The 15,970-nt window shown below is 43.6% G+C and overlaps 1 protein-coding gene across 4 annotated transcripts in view; it reads left to right on the forward strand.

The window, feature by feature from the left end:
- The window catches only part of WNT10B (Wnt family member 10B), a 96,827-nt gene that overhangs the window by 26,986 nt on the left and 53,871 nt on the right, over positions 1-15,970 (forward strand). For all 4 annotated transcript variants that reach the window (XM_073563451.1, XM_073563454.1, XM_073563450.1 and 1 more), the window contains one exon: positions 5,160-5,320. In XM_073563451.1, coding sequence (XP_073419552.1) covers positions 5,238-5,320 — 83 coding nt within the window. In that variant the 5' untranslated portion in view covers positions 5,160-5,237. The remainder of the gene's footprint in view (positions 1-5,159; positions 5,321-15,970) is intronic.

The raw sequence follows: 15,970 nt of genomic DNA on the forward strand, positions 1-15,970 counted from the left end.
TCTTTCTATGCTGTACAGCACGATTTCATTTACAGTATAAGGTCTTGAAAAACAGAATGGTGGGTGGAATGGAAACAACAATTCCAGAAAAATTTCTTGGATTTCATTTTTAGGGTTTTACCTAATTTATGTTTTGGGGGTTTTTTTAGCTGTAAAGCATAAAAAAATAATGTTGCTTGGAGTGCTTGAACTGCATCAATCAGAATTATAAATAGAGATGACTGGACAAAAAGCTGGAAAACCATGACACCATATTTGAAAGAATTCAAAGAGTAAACACATCAGCTCATAGCAAGGACAGTGTAGGACACACTGAAATAAAGGTACAGACCAGAGAGGACCAACAGTGCAAAAAAAGTCCAAGTAGTCAAATGGTAAAATTACCAAAAGTTTATTAATGAACCATGCAAGATAGACAATGTAGCTTAAAAGGTGACATGTAGACAAGCAGCAGCGTAATGGTGCACAGAGCCCAAAAATAACCCCAAATGAGTATAGATCTACTTTATACCAAGGTATATAAATGGTTAAGATTATATACATAAGGTGATAACATGATTAGGTGAGCAGCTTATTATGCAGAGTATAGGGAAAAGTCCCAAGCTGACCAATAGAGATTGATAGTATACATCATATCACAACCAAATGAGCATAATCAAATAGGTAGACACATACCAGGATAGGGAGGGGGGCGCTATATACCCATGCCGCTGGCCTCGACGCGCGTTTCGGACAGAAGTTCCTTCCTCAGGGGGGTCGTGAGGAGGGCGTGAGGGGGACCAGAAGTCCGCTGCCTCTGAGTAACCCTTGACTCTGCCCTGTCCTTCAAACCGCACATCCAAGCTCTTTCTACCTCCTGTCGCCTCCAGCTCAAAAATATTTCCAGAATCCATCCTTTCCTCAACCCTCAATCTACTAAGATGCTTGTGTATGCCCTCATCATCTCCCGCCTCGACTACTGCAACATCCTTTTCTGTGGTCTCCCTGCTAACACCCTCGCACCTCTCCAGTCCATCCTTAACTCTGCTGCCCGACTAATTCATCTCTCTCCTTGCTACTCCTCCACTTCTCCCCTCTGCAAATCTCTTTATTCGCTCCCATTCCCTCAGCGTATCCAGTTCAAATTACTAATACTGACCTACAAGGCTATCTATAACCTGTCTCCCCTATATGTCTCTGAACTAATCTCCCGATACCTTCCCTCACGTAATCTCCGGTCCTCCCAAGACCTCCTTCTCTCCTCCACACTTATTCGCTCCTCACCCAACCGCCTCCAAGACTTTTCCCGAATAGCCCCTATTCTCTGGAATTCTTTGCCCCAAAAAGTCCGACTATCAACCACATTTGGATCCTTCAGACGGAACCTGAAAACCCACCTCTTCAAGAAAGCCTACAGCCTGCAATAACCCCGCTACCTCCTTCTCTCTCACCACTACCGGTAATATCACCTCAACCAACACTGGAACTGCTGCAACCCACCAACCTACTGTCTCCTTCCACACCATCCTGTAGCATGTAAGCCTGAAAGGGCAGTGTCCTCTCTCCCCTCTGTATCAGTCTGTCATTGTTAGTTTGTTTACTGTAAGTGATACCTGTAATTTGTATGTAACCCCTTCTCATGTACAGCACCATGGAATTATTATTATTATTATTTATTGTTATAGCGCCATTTATTCCATGGCGCTTTACATGTAAGGAGGGGTATACATAAAAACAAGTACAATAATGTTAAACAATACAAGTCATAACTGGTACAGGAGGAGAGAGGACCCTACCCGCGAAGGCTCACAATCTACAAGGGATGGGTGAAAATACAGTAGGCGAGGGTAGAGCTGGTCATGCAGCGGTTTGGTCGATCGGTGGTTACTGCAAGTTATAGGCTTGTTGGAAGAGGTGGGTCTTCAGGCTCTTTTTGAAGGTTTCGATGGTAGGTGAGAGTCTGATATGTTGTGGTAGAGCGTTCCAGAGTAGGGGTGATGCGCGAGAGAAATTTTGTATGCGATTGTGGGAAGAGGAGATAAGAGGGGAGTAGAGAAGGAGATCTTGTGAGGATCGGAGGTTGCATGCAGGAAAGTACCGGGAGACGAGGTCACAGATGTATGGAGGAGACAGGTTGTGGATGGCTTTGTATGTCATGGTTAGGGTTTTGTACTGGAGTCTCTGGGCAATGGGGAGCCAGTGAAGGGATTGACAGAGCGGAGAAGCTGGGGAATAGCGGGGGGACAGGTGGATTAGTCGGGCAGCAGAGTTTAGAATAGATTGGAGGGGTGCGAGAGTGCTCGAGGGGAGACCACAGAGCAGGAGGTTGCAGTAGTCAAGGCAAGAGATAATGAGGGCATGGACTAGGGTTTTTGCAGATTTTTGGATGAGGAATGAACGGATTCGTGAAATATTTTTGAGTTGAAGTCGGCAGGAAGTGGAAAGGGCTTGGATATGTGGTTTGAAGGAGAGATCAGCGTCAAGGATTACCCCGAGGCAGCGAGCTTGTGGGACTGGGGAGAGTGGGCAGCCATTTACTGTAATGGATAGGTTTGTTGGGGGGGTCACATGAGATGGGGGAAAGATGATGAATTCTGTTTTGTCCATGTTAAGTTTCAGAAATCTAGCGGAGAAGAAGGATGAAATAGTGGACAGACATTGAGGGATTCTGGTTAGTAGGGAGGTGATATCTGGTCCAGAGATGTAGATCTGTGTGTCATCAGCATAGAGATGATACTGAAAGCCATGAGATTCTATGAGCTGTCCCAGGCCAAAGGTGTAAATGGAGAAGAGCAGGGGTCCTAGGACTGAACCTTGTGGGACTCCGACAGATAGGGGGCGCGGTGAGGAGGTGGTGTGCGAGTGAGAGACGCTGAATGTCCGGTCTGTTAGGTATGATGAGATCCAGGATAGGGCCAAGTCTGTGATGCCAAGGGATAAGAGGGTCTGTAATAATAGGGAATGGTCCACTGTGTCAAAGGCAGCCGACAGGTCCAGGAGGAGGAGGACAGAGTAGTGTTGCTTGCTCTTGGCGGTTAAGAGGTCATTGGTGACCTTAGTAAGGGCAGTTTCAGTGGAGAGGTGTGACCGGAATCCAGATTGTAAGCGGTCGAAGAGGGAGCAAGAAGAGAGATGGGAGGACAGTTCAAGGTAGACGTGTTGTTCCAGTAGCTTGGAGGAATAGGGGTGCTATGCAATGGGCAATGGTGCTATATAAATAAATAATAAAAATAATAATACGCCAACATGGGGTTAAAGGAACAATTGCAATAGGAGGTTATTGGAGTAATAAATGTCTGGTAATAGACATTTTTTACATATTCACAGTATATGATATAAATATCTGATAATGTACATTCTACCTCTGGGACCCGCAACTATCTCTATAATTGAGGCACCACAACCTCTTGCCTGGTGAGGCTGCTTCTGCTCATTGTATCAAGTTGGAAAATGAAGAGAAAGGTGACTGTGCTTGACTGTCTACATTAACTTCTAAGAGCGTTAGCCAAGCAAGCAAGCTTGTTTTTTTCAGAAGATCCCATGGAAGTTTTCCAAGAGGTGGAACCCACAACTCTTCCGACATTTGTGATATAGCCATATTATTTGTATGTGTAATTATTTTGTGGCATTCTTAATACAAGTATTAATCTAGGAGAATTATTTCTCAGTAGTACAGTAGTAGAAATATATTTAAATTGAAACTGGCAGCAGGTTTTTGCTATGTAATCTGAAATCAGCATGATGTAGGGACAGAAACCCTCATTCCAGCAATGTATCACTTAGTTTACTGGCTGCAGCAGTTATGATAGAATCACATCTTTCACTGCAGTAAAACCTTCTGAGATATTCCCTTTAATCCATAATAGTGTATTATGTGTTGTCAGAAAGCCAGGTAAGCTAGGGTTAAATCCTAGCACTACAGGCTCTGATTAAATCACATGTCTAGCCCTGCACATAACCAGGCTAGCTGTGTTCCTCAAGGTGCTTTCACATTGCGTTTGTTGGTCCAATCAGGGCATATGTCTGAAACCCCCCACAAAACGATGTTCGGAGGGGCCATAGACTGTAATGATGACGGCACAGCGAAAGTGCTCTCTGACATTCACCATTTTTCGGGAGTGTACTCCTACAGGAAGCGGACACTCAGATGTAGTAGACTGTTGGATGTATGCCCTTGATGGGACCCACAAACACAATGTAAAAGCACCCTTAGGCAGTCAGCTCAGGGAAGCTGACCAGACTGGATGTGTCTTGGAGCCGGAAAGAGAGACAGGACAGAATTCCTCTCTAAGAAGAGACTGCACAGGCCATGTGCAGAGAACCACATGTATCAGTGGTTTCTATGGACAATAGCTGTTTTGTTTGACCAATTTGTAGCTAGCTCAGCTGGGTACGAGAAGCCAGGGTCTGTTCTGTTTAGTTAGACAAGGCTTGAGATTTATGCTTATGAATTTATTTTGGTGCTGTGCAACCTGTGGAAATCAATAAAAACTGCATGTGTTTGGACAAAAACTGCATTGCCTGTGTGAACGCTACCCAAAGCCTAATGCCTACAAGAAACAGGGAATCTTTGCAGTTTATACTTCAATTTTCAGCAAGGTAAATATGTTGAACTTAATATTTTCTAATTTTTAGAAAAGTCAATAAATGTGGAGAGCAGCGGGATATATCAAGCCGTAATTGTTTCTTTATGAGTGTGAGCTGCTAAGCTGACCATGCCACAAAAATCTACTCGTGAGATCACCTCTTTGACTAGCTATAGGGCTTTAGATTTATCCCTAAAAACATGAAGCAATGAAATGAAACTGAAAGAGAGAAGATACAGATTACAAATTAGAAAAAACTTTTTGACAGGGTAATCAATGAGTGGAATAGGCTGCCACGAGAGGTGGGGAGTTCTCCTTCAATGGAAGTCTTCAAAGAGAGGCTGGACAGACATCTATCTGAGATGGTTTAGTGAATCCTGCATTGAACAGGGAGTTGGACACCATGACACTGGAGGTGTCTTCCAACTCTAACATTCTATTATTCTAATTCATTTTCTAGAACTGTACAGTTCATCATCCTATAGTAGAATCCTGTGCCAGTTTTGAGTACTTTTTTTGTTTACTTGCAATTTGTAAGATTGTATCTAAACATGTTACATTACTACCATACTAACATTGGTCTGTCTTTTATAGGCTCAGTAAGACTGGAGAAGAGGGAGCCTCTGGGCCAGGAGATGAAGAAAGAGCCTCACTGTCTGACACAGCTGTCCAATGAAAGGTCAGAGGATGGCCTGGGACAGTCACACAGGGACGTGGCCCTGGATTCTTACCATCTCCATATGGCTCTGCAGCCGGTAAGTTTAAGTCAAATCTCTACAATTTCATCCAAAAAATAAATATAGTTAGAAAATCTCTTTAAAGGGAATGTCAGCTATTCTGAAATATCTGTTTTACGATTTCTGTATAATAATTCTGAAAAGTCTTTTCTAAGGCCTGTTTCACACTTCAAGTTTTTTGTGTCAGTTAAAATCCGCCAAAAAGGCGGAAAAGCGGATCCGTTCTTAACTGATGTGAACGGATGCCACAGGATCCGTTTTTTTGACAGATCTGCCGAATGAAGAATTTTAAAGAAACCGCTGCCCGGGAAAAGAGAGAGAGAGAGAGGAGAGAGAGAGAGAATTTTTATCGTCCGCCAGAAAGGATTTCAGGGTTAAATTTCCGGCTGACTTCCTTTCTCCAGGCATGCGCACTGTAAAATGCGGATCCTACAACAAAAAAAACGTTGCAGGGTCCGTCCAGGCATGCCGGCGGATGCAAAAAAATTGGCGGATCTGCAAAAAAACGGATCCAACGGATGGCCATCCGTCAAGATCCGCCGGTAATGCAACTCAATGGGGAAAAAAACGGATCCGCCAAAAAAAATGGTGGATCCGTTTTTTTCAAAAACCGGCGGATTTTGACTGATGGTCAAAAACGGAAGTGTGAAACAGGCCTTAGAAATGTGCATTGTGCTGGTTGTCTATTATTGCAACTGACAACTGTGACAGCTAGGTGTTGCCATTCCCCTGTTAAAGGGAATCTGTCACCCTTTTTGAGATATCATATAATGATATCATTCAATTGTGTGTCACATAAGGATTCTCTTAGTACTTTTGCTTCCCCCTGACCCCGCACCTTTCATGCATAAGTACCTTTTCTATATCGGTTCAGATGTATGTAAACTGCCACGGTCCGGTCCGATGGGCGGGGCTTATTCAACTGCTCCTCCCCTTCCTGTCTTGCTCTACGCATTTCTTCTTGTGTAGAGCAAGACAGGGAGGGGGGAGCAGTTGAATAAGCCCCGCCCATCGGACCGGACCGTGGCAGTTTACATACATCTGAACCGATATAGAAAAGGTATTTATGCATGAAAGGTGCGTTGTCAGGGGGAAGCAAAAGTACTAAAAGAATCCTTATGTGACACAAAATTGAATTATATCATTGTATGATATCTCAAAAAAGGGGTGACAGATTCCCTTTAAAGGGTGTGTTTCTACTCAAGCTCTGTCAACACTGATTGGACAATATATGGTATGTAGGGACATGCGCCAAACTGGTAACACCCAAGAGGAATAACATAGAAACAGCACAATGGATGAGAAAAAATGCTCCAGAATTGCTATTTCATAAGGTTTACATTTACTAAAAAACAAATATAAGGAGAACCGCCGAGGTCTAAATATTCTTCATGTTCATCTTGTGTCTTGTTGTATTCAGTGTCTGAATATTTTATTTTATAAACTTAGTTTTTATTAGAATAAAAATATTTTGCATGGTAAAGCATTAAATGGTACATCGCTGATTCACATAGTTACTGAAGCAATAAGAGAAGAAAAGACAGAAAGAGAGGAAAAAAAAACAAACCAAAAAGGCAGGGTATGGAAATTTTTGCAAAATTTCCTAAAGCAATCAATGCAGCCCCGTGTATGTATGAGTCTTCTAGGCTAATCTACTAGAAAAGTAGATTATAACTAAATAGTAGACATTCTTTCTCTTTTTCTCCAATAATTGCATTCAGGTCTTGTCTTCATTTTCTTTTCTGACCAACGCTATTCTTTATATGTTTTTTAAAGAACAAATAAATTCAATGCCAAATATATACATTTACAGATTTCCAGTTCAAATATTTATAAAATTAACTAACTGTGGACCTCGCATAGATTTAAAATGTCAGGGTGGTCTGCATTTTACTCTGTAATGATGTTTTAAAACATTACTGCATGGTATGGCAGCTGCACCAGATCATGCAGCTGCAGGAGCAAGGAGCCTGAAGTCAGACACACACTGATTCGCAAAAGAGAAGGCAGAAATGGTTTATTGCCATCTGTCTTTCCACTCAATATATATGTAAGGGGGAGACATGGGATTACCGCCTTGCTCTGCTCCCCTAATGGTTCTTAATGTGTAACTGTGTACATATGTAAGTTACTGTAATGTCGTAGTTAATATTCGGTGGTACTGCTACATGTAAAATATGTATTACCCCGCATAGTCAATGGTACTGCCACACTCTTTTCAGTGTTACCATTTTATGTACAATGTTGTATATGCGTTATGTGCCTGTAATATAATAAAGTGTAAGATGGGGAAAGTAAAGTGCACCCTTCGGACATTAAAGGGGCGCACCTTAGTATTATAATTCTCATAGCTAAGGGTAAGTGTAGTTTCTTTGGGGACCACTAGATGGGGGCATACTAGTGTGCACAGTTAGAATAGGTCATAGCTAGTTTGTAGGGGGTTAAAATAGGAGGGGCTGCCAGGTGGTAAGACAGGAGTTTTTAGGAAGTTAAGTCAGACGGGGCCAGCGTGCCCGAAGTGTCCACGACTCATAGCCTGGGTGGACACCTTTAGGATGGGAGTCGGTTGGATTGAGGAACTGAAGGAAGTTGTAACTTCAAAGGGGCTGGATGCTTTTCCAGAGGCAACCAAGCCAGGTGGCTGATGATTTCGAGTCTGGGGCGAAACAGGCAGAAGGAATTGTTATCATGGCGAGGTTAGGCCATGAAGGATCTGGGGAGTAGTCAAAGATGGTCTGGTCTGGACATGTGCCACACAGAATTGTCAGCGAAGTAGGGAAAGATGAGGAAACAAGTGAATTTCATGAAGTGTCAACTGTGGATGTAACGTGTGAAGTTCTGAGTAAAGAGAATGTTCAAGTTATCCTGGAATGTGTCTCCATTACTAGGGCTCACCTGGAAGAGGGGCCGTTACCTCCTTGGAAGTGCCCAGGGGGACCTGAAACTGGAGACACAGGTACGCTGAGAAGTGGAATACAGTTTTCTGTGAGGGAAGATTGGGACACAGATGCTGCAGTGTCTCTGGCCATGACTACAGTCCTGGCTTCCCCTTACATATACACAACAGTGAAATGGAATCTGGCAGCATGTTTTCGCTATGTAATCTGAGGACAGCAATAAGTAGGGTCTGGGACATTGCGTTCAGCGATGTGTCACTTATTAAGCTCTGTGCTGTTAATATATTATTAGCAGGAGATTATCACTGCCAGACTGGCTCCTGTGTGCATCCTGGTCCAACTATGTCCCCAGCACTGATTAGCAGTTTACTGTCAATATACACAGCTGCTAATCAGGGATGTGAGTGCGGTTAGCGTTCTGAGCTATGCTATGTGCTACATCTAAAAACTATGATTGTATCACAACTGCTACACCCAAATAAACTAAGTGTCATGATCCAGGTTGGATATGACAGAGAAAATGCACAAGTAACCTTTTTTTTCCTTTGGCTGTGTGTTTCAGTTCTAGTTTCCCCCCGGTGGCCATTAGGATTATTGCACTGTGGTGTCTTTTGTTCTAAATTTGCCCCCCGGTCATGGTGAGGTTCATTGCTCTTGGTTACTTTAGTTTTGTGCACGTAATTATAAAACAGGTGTGATTGCTCTATAAAAGAGTGTCAGGTGTGGTAATCACTGGTGGTGATAGTCCTCAGTTACAAGCAAGCCTGGGTGAAGGATTGAGCTGAAGGAGAGTCCCGGGCAGCTCAGTGAGAGTCCTGGAGTGGCAGCTATGGTGTCTGCGAGGAGGGCTAGCATGGCTTGGTGGAGTTGCAGCTATGGTGTCAGCAAGGAGTTCTTGCATGGCTTGGTGGAGTGGCAGCTATGGTGTAGAGCTGCACTCATGATGCTGGACTCAGTTGCTGGAAAGCTGGACTCAAGATGCTGGACTCTTTTTCTGGAAAGCTGGACTCATATGCTGGACTCTGTTTCTGGACAGCTACACGCAGGTGGTGGACTCTGTTTTCACCAAGGCTGCACTATGGTGTTGGATCCGGTCGGAGGAAAAGATGCACGCAGGTGGTGGGCTCTGTTGCTGGGAGCGTAAGCAGCAGAGCAAAGCTAAGTGGTGTTCCCCTGTTTTGTCTCTTTTCCTTATGTGTGTTGCAGTGGTGGGATTAGTTTCTGCACCGTCCACTTCACTAGTGAGGGTTTAGGTGCAGGGCGAGTCGGGGTTTTTAGGTTCCTGATCGTCGCCTGGTGCGGAACCGGCCTAGGGAACGTTGGGAGTGTGGAGGCGCTGACTCGGGGGAGTGCAGGAGGTCTCCACGTCCCCGTTCCCTATCGCAGGGCCACCATTGTTATTGTTACCCAGGTTTTCCATTTTATTGTTTAAATTCGCCTTACTGGAGGCGGGGTTTCCAGACATACGTGTATTTCTGAAATTTGCCTGTTGGAGGCGGCGTATCCAGCTGCACGTTTTATTATTTAAATTTGCCCAATTGGAGGCAGTGTATCCAGGGTCACGCGTGTCATCTAAATCCACCCTGCTGGAGGCGCTGTGTCCAGTCGCGCGTGGCCGTGACACTAAGTTACATCACTGGAGTTGGGGTCAACTTCTCTACAGTATGCTGCTCTCAGATGAGGTAGCAAAAACCTGGTGACAGATTCCCGTTAACAACTGCTGTGTGTAACATATAGGAACGACTAACAGTGCTTCCTCCTCCGGACCCAACAATCATGTAATTGCCGGATGTTAGGAGGGAGCAGGAGCTGCTCAGTTCTACCAGCCCAGATCAGCTCTGATGTGCAGCCAGGAGGCTGAATTTGCCAACTTACTGGGGCTAATATACCAGCTCCTGTTACATGGGAGATCAGATATATATAAAAAAAACTTACCGTATATACTCGAGTATAAGTCGATCCGAGTATAAGTCGACCCCCCTAATTTTGCCACAAAAAACTGGGAGAACTTATTGACTCAAGTATAAGTCTAGGGTGGGAAATGCTCCATAGATTATTCCCCCATATGGTGTCCTCAGAAGAAGCTCCATAGATTATTCCCCCATATGCTGCCCCTATAAGAAGCTCCATAAATTGTTCCCCCATATGCTGCCCCCACAAGAAGCTCCATAGATTGTTCCCCCATATGCTGCCCCCACAAGAAGCTCCATAGATTGTTCCCTCATATGCTGCCCCCATAAATAGCTCCATAGATTGTTCCCTCATATGCTGCTCCCATAAATAGCTCCATAGATTGTTCCCTCATATGCTGCCCCCATAAATAGCTCCATAGATTGTTCCCTCATATGCTGCCCCCATGCTGCTGCTGCATGTAAAAATAAAAAAAATGACATACTCACCTCTCCGTCGCTGGGTGTCAGATTCTCACCTGTCCTGCGTCCATGGCTGCTCATCGCTATCTGCCACGTCATTAGTCAGTGACGTTCAGACTGCAGGGGGCGCGGCGCTCCCTAACCACGTCACCGCGCCCTCTGCTGTCTGAAGTCACTGACCGATGACAGACAGCAGCAAGCAGCCATGGACGCAGGACAGGTGAGTATCGCTGTACTTACCCGTCCTGACGCTGTCTCTTGAGCCCCCAGCTTCTCCGCGCTCTCTCTTCCTGCCTTCAGCGGTCATGTGGTACCGCTCATTAAAACTCATGAATATGCGCATATTCATGAGTTTTAATGAGCGGCACCACATGACCGCTGAAGGCAGGAAGAGAGAGCACGGGGAGAAGCTGGGGGCTCAAGACACAGCGTCAGGACGGGTAAGTATGACCTGACACCCCCGCCCCCCCTCTGACCCCCTTTGTATATGACTCGAATATAAGACGAAAGGGAGACTTTCAGCCCAATTTTTTGGGCTGAAAATCTCGACTTATATTCGAGTATATACAGTACGGTAATATATAAATATTGAAAAGACACTAAAAGGTATTTTATGTCTTAATTGAGAGGAGGAGATGAAATTATTATTATTATACATTTTTATAGCGCCATTTATTCCATGGCGCTTTATATGTGAAAAGGGGCAAATATAGACAAGTACAATAAGCATGAGCAATACAAGATACACATAAGTACAGAAGGAGCGAGGACCCTGCCCGCAAGGGCTCACAGTCTACAGGGGATGGGTGAGGATACACTAGGAGAGGGTAGAGCTGGTCCTGCGGCGGTTCAGTACTGTAGACTGAGGATCACTGCAGGTTATAGGCTTGTCGGAAGAGGTGGATAATGTGTGAAATAAATACAGTGGGTACGGAAAGTATTCAGACCACTTTAAATTTTTCACTCTTTGTTTCATTGCAGCCATGAAACAATTTTTTGCAAATTTATTAAAAAAGAAAAGCTGAAATATCACATGGTAATAAGTATTCAAACCCTTTGCTCAGTATTGAGTAGAAGCACCCCTTTGAGCTAGTACAGCCATGAGTCTTCTTGGGAATGATGCAACAAGTTTTTCACACCTGGGTTTGGGGATCCTCTGCCATTCGTCCTTGCAGATCCTCTCCAGTTCCCTCAGGTTGGATGGTGAACGTTGGTGGACAGCAATTTTCAGGTCTCTCCAGAGATGCTCAATTGGGTTCAGGTCAGGGCTCTGGCTGGGCCCGTCAAGAATGGTCACAGAGTTGTTCTGAAGCCACTCCTTTGTTACTTTAGCTGTGTGCTTAGGGTCATTGTTTTGTTGGAAGGTGAACCTTCAGCCAAGTCTGAGGTCCAGAGCACTCTGGAAGATGTTTTCATCCAGGATATCTCTGTGCTTGGCCGCATTAATTTTTCCTTCAATTGAAACCAATTCGTCCTGTCCCTGCAGCTGAAAAACACCCCCATAGCATGATGTTGCCACCACCATGTTTCACTGTTGAGATTGTATTGGGCAGGTGATGAGCAGTGACGGGTTTTCTCCGAACATACCACTTAGAATTATCACCAAAATGTTCTATCTTCGTCTCATCAGACCAGAAAATCTTATTTCTCATAGTCTGGGAGTCCTTCATGTGTTTTTTTAGCCAACTCTATGCGGGCTTTCATATTTCTGGCACTGAAGAGAGGCTTTCATCGGGCCACTCTGCAATAAGGCCCGACTGGTGGAAGGCTGCAGTGATAGTTGACTTTGTGGAACTTTCTCCCATCTCCTTACTCTACCTGTGGAGCTCAGCCACAGTGATCTTGGGGTTCGTCATTACCTTTCTCAACAAGACTCTTCTCCCACGATTGCTCAGTTTGGCTGGACGGCCAGATCTAGGAAGACTTCTGGTGGTCCCAAACTTCTTCCATTTAAGGATTATGGAGACCACTGTGCTCTTAGAAACCTTGAGTACTGCAGAAATTCTTTTGGAACATTGGCAGATATTAGTTTAATGGGGCCAAACATGGGAAATGAGAAGGGCTTGTCCAAGTAGTCAACAACTCCTTTAAGGACTACACATACTGTCTGTGTAATATACATGCCCTCGATTTTAGTAATCATACTACAAAGAAACGTAGTTTTCAATACATACAGTAGCATGTCATAGGAACAATATTGTGTTTTCTGATATTGTTAAGTGTGAGAAAGTGTAGGGATGCCATGCGCTGGTTACATTGGATTTTATACACATGATGTGGGTTTAGATTTAGTTTAATGAGAGAGAATTCTAATATTTATTACAATATTATGTCTATAGTCAATTACAACTAGACCCTTCCTTCTATGTTGATATCACTAATACCTAAATCCTATAGATTCATGGTTTCTGCTTTTATGAATGTCAACCACTGCACCCTACGGCAATGAACCATTTAAGCACCTGAACTCCAGGAACGCTGTCATGGTAGGATTTATGAAAGTCATGCACCCTGACCTCAGTGAGTTAATGAGGATTTATCTTCCAACACAGAGTGTTAAGCTTCCTTTCAGCAAAAGTGAAAATGAGGACATATGGTGCAAAAAGGTTGTTTCACTGTTTCATTGCTCACAGTGTAATTAAATAATGATAGTGATGATATAAGATAACTTGCTGCAGCTATCTGAATGAAGGTGCTGTCACACTTAGCGATGCACCAGCGATCCCGACCAGCGATATGATGCAGTCAGGATCGCTGGTGCATCGCTAAATGGTCGCTAGTTTGCTGCCACACAGGCAGATCTCACCAGGGACATAGCAGCGGTCGGGGGTCGTTACTTACCTGTCACACGAGGCAATGAAGACGTCCTCCTGCCCGCATCCACGCATCGCTTGTCGGCGCCACAGGAAGCCCAGCAAGAAGCTGACGGCGAGAAACGGTCCAGGACGTTCTCGCGCGATCAGCGATAATCAGCGGGGGAGCCGGTCGGAGGTAAGTATCAGACATAGCGATATCGCTAGCAATATCGCTGCTACGTCACAAAAACCAGTGATGTTATAGCGATATTGCTAGCGATATCGCTTAGTGTGACAGGCCCTTTACTCATATTACATAGTAACATAGTTTTGAAGGCTGAAGGAAGACCTTATGTCCATCTAGTTCAGCCTATTTTTAGTGCAGCTGTTCTGCATTGTTGATCCTGGGGAAGGCAAAAAACCCAGAGTAGAAGCCAATTTTCTCCATAGGGAAAAAAATTCCTTCCCCTAAGCTGGGTCAACCATCTACCTATGATATTCTGTTATTCGTAACCTTCTATACTGTTACTCACAAGAAAAGCATCCATTCCTTTCTTAAATTCATTCAGTGAGTTGGCCATCACCACTTCCTCAGGAAGAGAATTCCAGAGCCTCACTGCTCTTACCATGAAGAACCCTCTTCTATGCTGGTGCAGAAATTGTCTTTCCTCCAAACGAAGAGAATGCCCCCTTGTTCTTGTCACAGTTCTTGGTATAAACAGTTCATTAGAGAGATCTCTGTATTGCCCTCTGATATACTTGTACATAGATATTAAGTCTCCCCTAAGTCTTCTCTTTTCTAGAGTAAATAGACCTAATTTTGATAACCTTTCTGGGTATTGTAGTGAACCAACTCCATTTATCATTTTAGTAGCCCGCCTTTGAACCCTTTCAAGTTCAGTAATGTCTTTCTTGAGCACCGGCTTCCAAAATTGCACACAATACTCCGTGTGGTCTGACTAGCGATTTGTACAGAGGGAGAATTATGTTTTCATCTCATGTCCCCAAACCTCTTCTAATGCATCCCATGACCCTATTTGCTTTGGTGGCAGCTGCCTGACACTGGGCACTCCAATTTAGCTTCTTATTGACTAAGATGCCCAAGTCTTTTTCCATGTCTGATTTCCCCAGCAGTTTCCCATTTAGTAAGTAATTGTAGCATCTGTTTCTCCTTCCCATGTGCATAACCTTACACTTACCTTTGTTAAACCTCATTTGCCATTTTTCAGCCCAATTCTCCAATTTACTCAAATCTGTCTGTAGTTGCAAACTGTCCTCCTTTGTGTTAACTACCTTACATAGTTTTGTATCATCTGAAAATACTGATATTTTACTGTGTAAGCCATCCACTAGATCATTAATAAATATATTAAATAGTAGGGGGCCCAATACAGAACCCTGTGGTACCCCACTAGTAACCCTGGCCCAATCTGAGTATGCACCATTAATAACCACTCTTTGTTTTCTATCACTAAGCCAGCTACCTACCCATCTACACACATTTTCCCCTAGCCCAAGCTTTCTCATCTTACTTACCAATCTTTTATGTGGGACAGTGTCAAATGCTTTAGAGAAGTCGAGATAAATGACATCCAATGATTCTCCTTGGTCCATTTGAGAGCTTACATCCTCATAGAAGCTGATCAGGTTAGTTTGACAGGAGCGATCCTTCATAAATCCATGGTGATATGGAGTTAAACATTTATTAACATTGAGATATTCCATAATGGTATCCCTTAGAAACCCCTCAAAAATTTTACCCACAACAGATGTTAAGCTTACCGGCCTATAGTTTCCAGGTTCCCTTTTACACCCCTTTTTGAATATTGGTACCACATTTGCTTGCCGCCAATCAAAAGGAACAGACCCTGTTTCTATAGAGTCTTTAAATATAAGGAATAGAGGCCTGTCTATCACATTACTTAACTCCCTTAATACCCGAGGGTGAATGCCATCAGGGCCTGGTGATTTGTCAATTTTAATCTTACTAAGGCGGTTCTGCACTTCTTCCTGGGTTAGGCAGGTAATAATTAATGGGGAGTTTACATTATCACTCTGCATTTCCCTTGGCAAATCCTTTTCCTGTGTGAACACTGTTGAGAAAAAAGTATTTAAAACATTTGCTTTTCCCACATCGCTCTCTATGATTTCACCCTCATTGTTCTTTAAAGGGCTGACACCATCAATTTTAATCATTTTGCTGTTTATATAATTAAAGAATAGTTTGGGGTTTGTTTTACTTTCCTTAGCAATGAGTCTCTCAGTTTCCACTTTTGCTAAATGTATTTGTTTTTTTACACATTTTATTTTTTTCTCTATAACTTTTTAATGCTTCTTCATTGCCTTCTTGTTTTAGCTTCTTAAATGCCTTGTTCTTGTTATTTATTGCCCTTTTTACATCCTTATTTAGCCACATTGGTGTTCTCCTGTTCCTAGCCCAATTATTTCTGTACGGTATGGCTAGCTCGCAGTGGGTGTGTAAAACTGATTTAAATATTTCCCATTTATTTTCTGTGCTCCTATTTTTGAGGACATTGTCCCAATCAATTCGGCGAAGGTCCTCTCTAAGCTGATCAAACTTTGCTTTCCTGAAATTCAGCGTTT

This window comes from Dendrobates tinctorius, unplaced genomic scaffold (assembly GCF_039654945.1).
Source record: "Dendrobates tinctorius isolate UK_male_01 unplaced genomic scaffold, ASM3965494v1 ptg000388l, whole genome shotgun sequence".
NCBI classification, from domain to species: domain Eukaryota; kingdom Metazoa; phylum Chordata; class Amphibia; order Anura; family Dendrobatidae; genus Dendrobates; species Dendrobates tinctorius.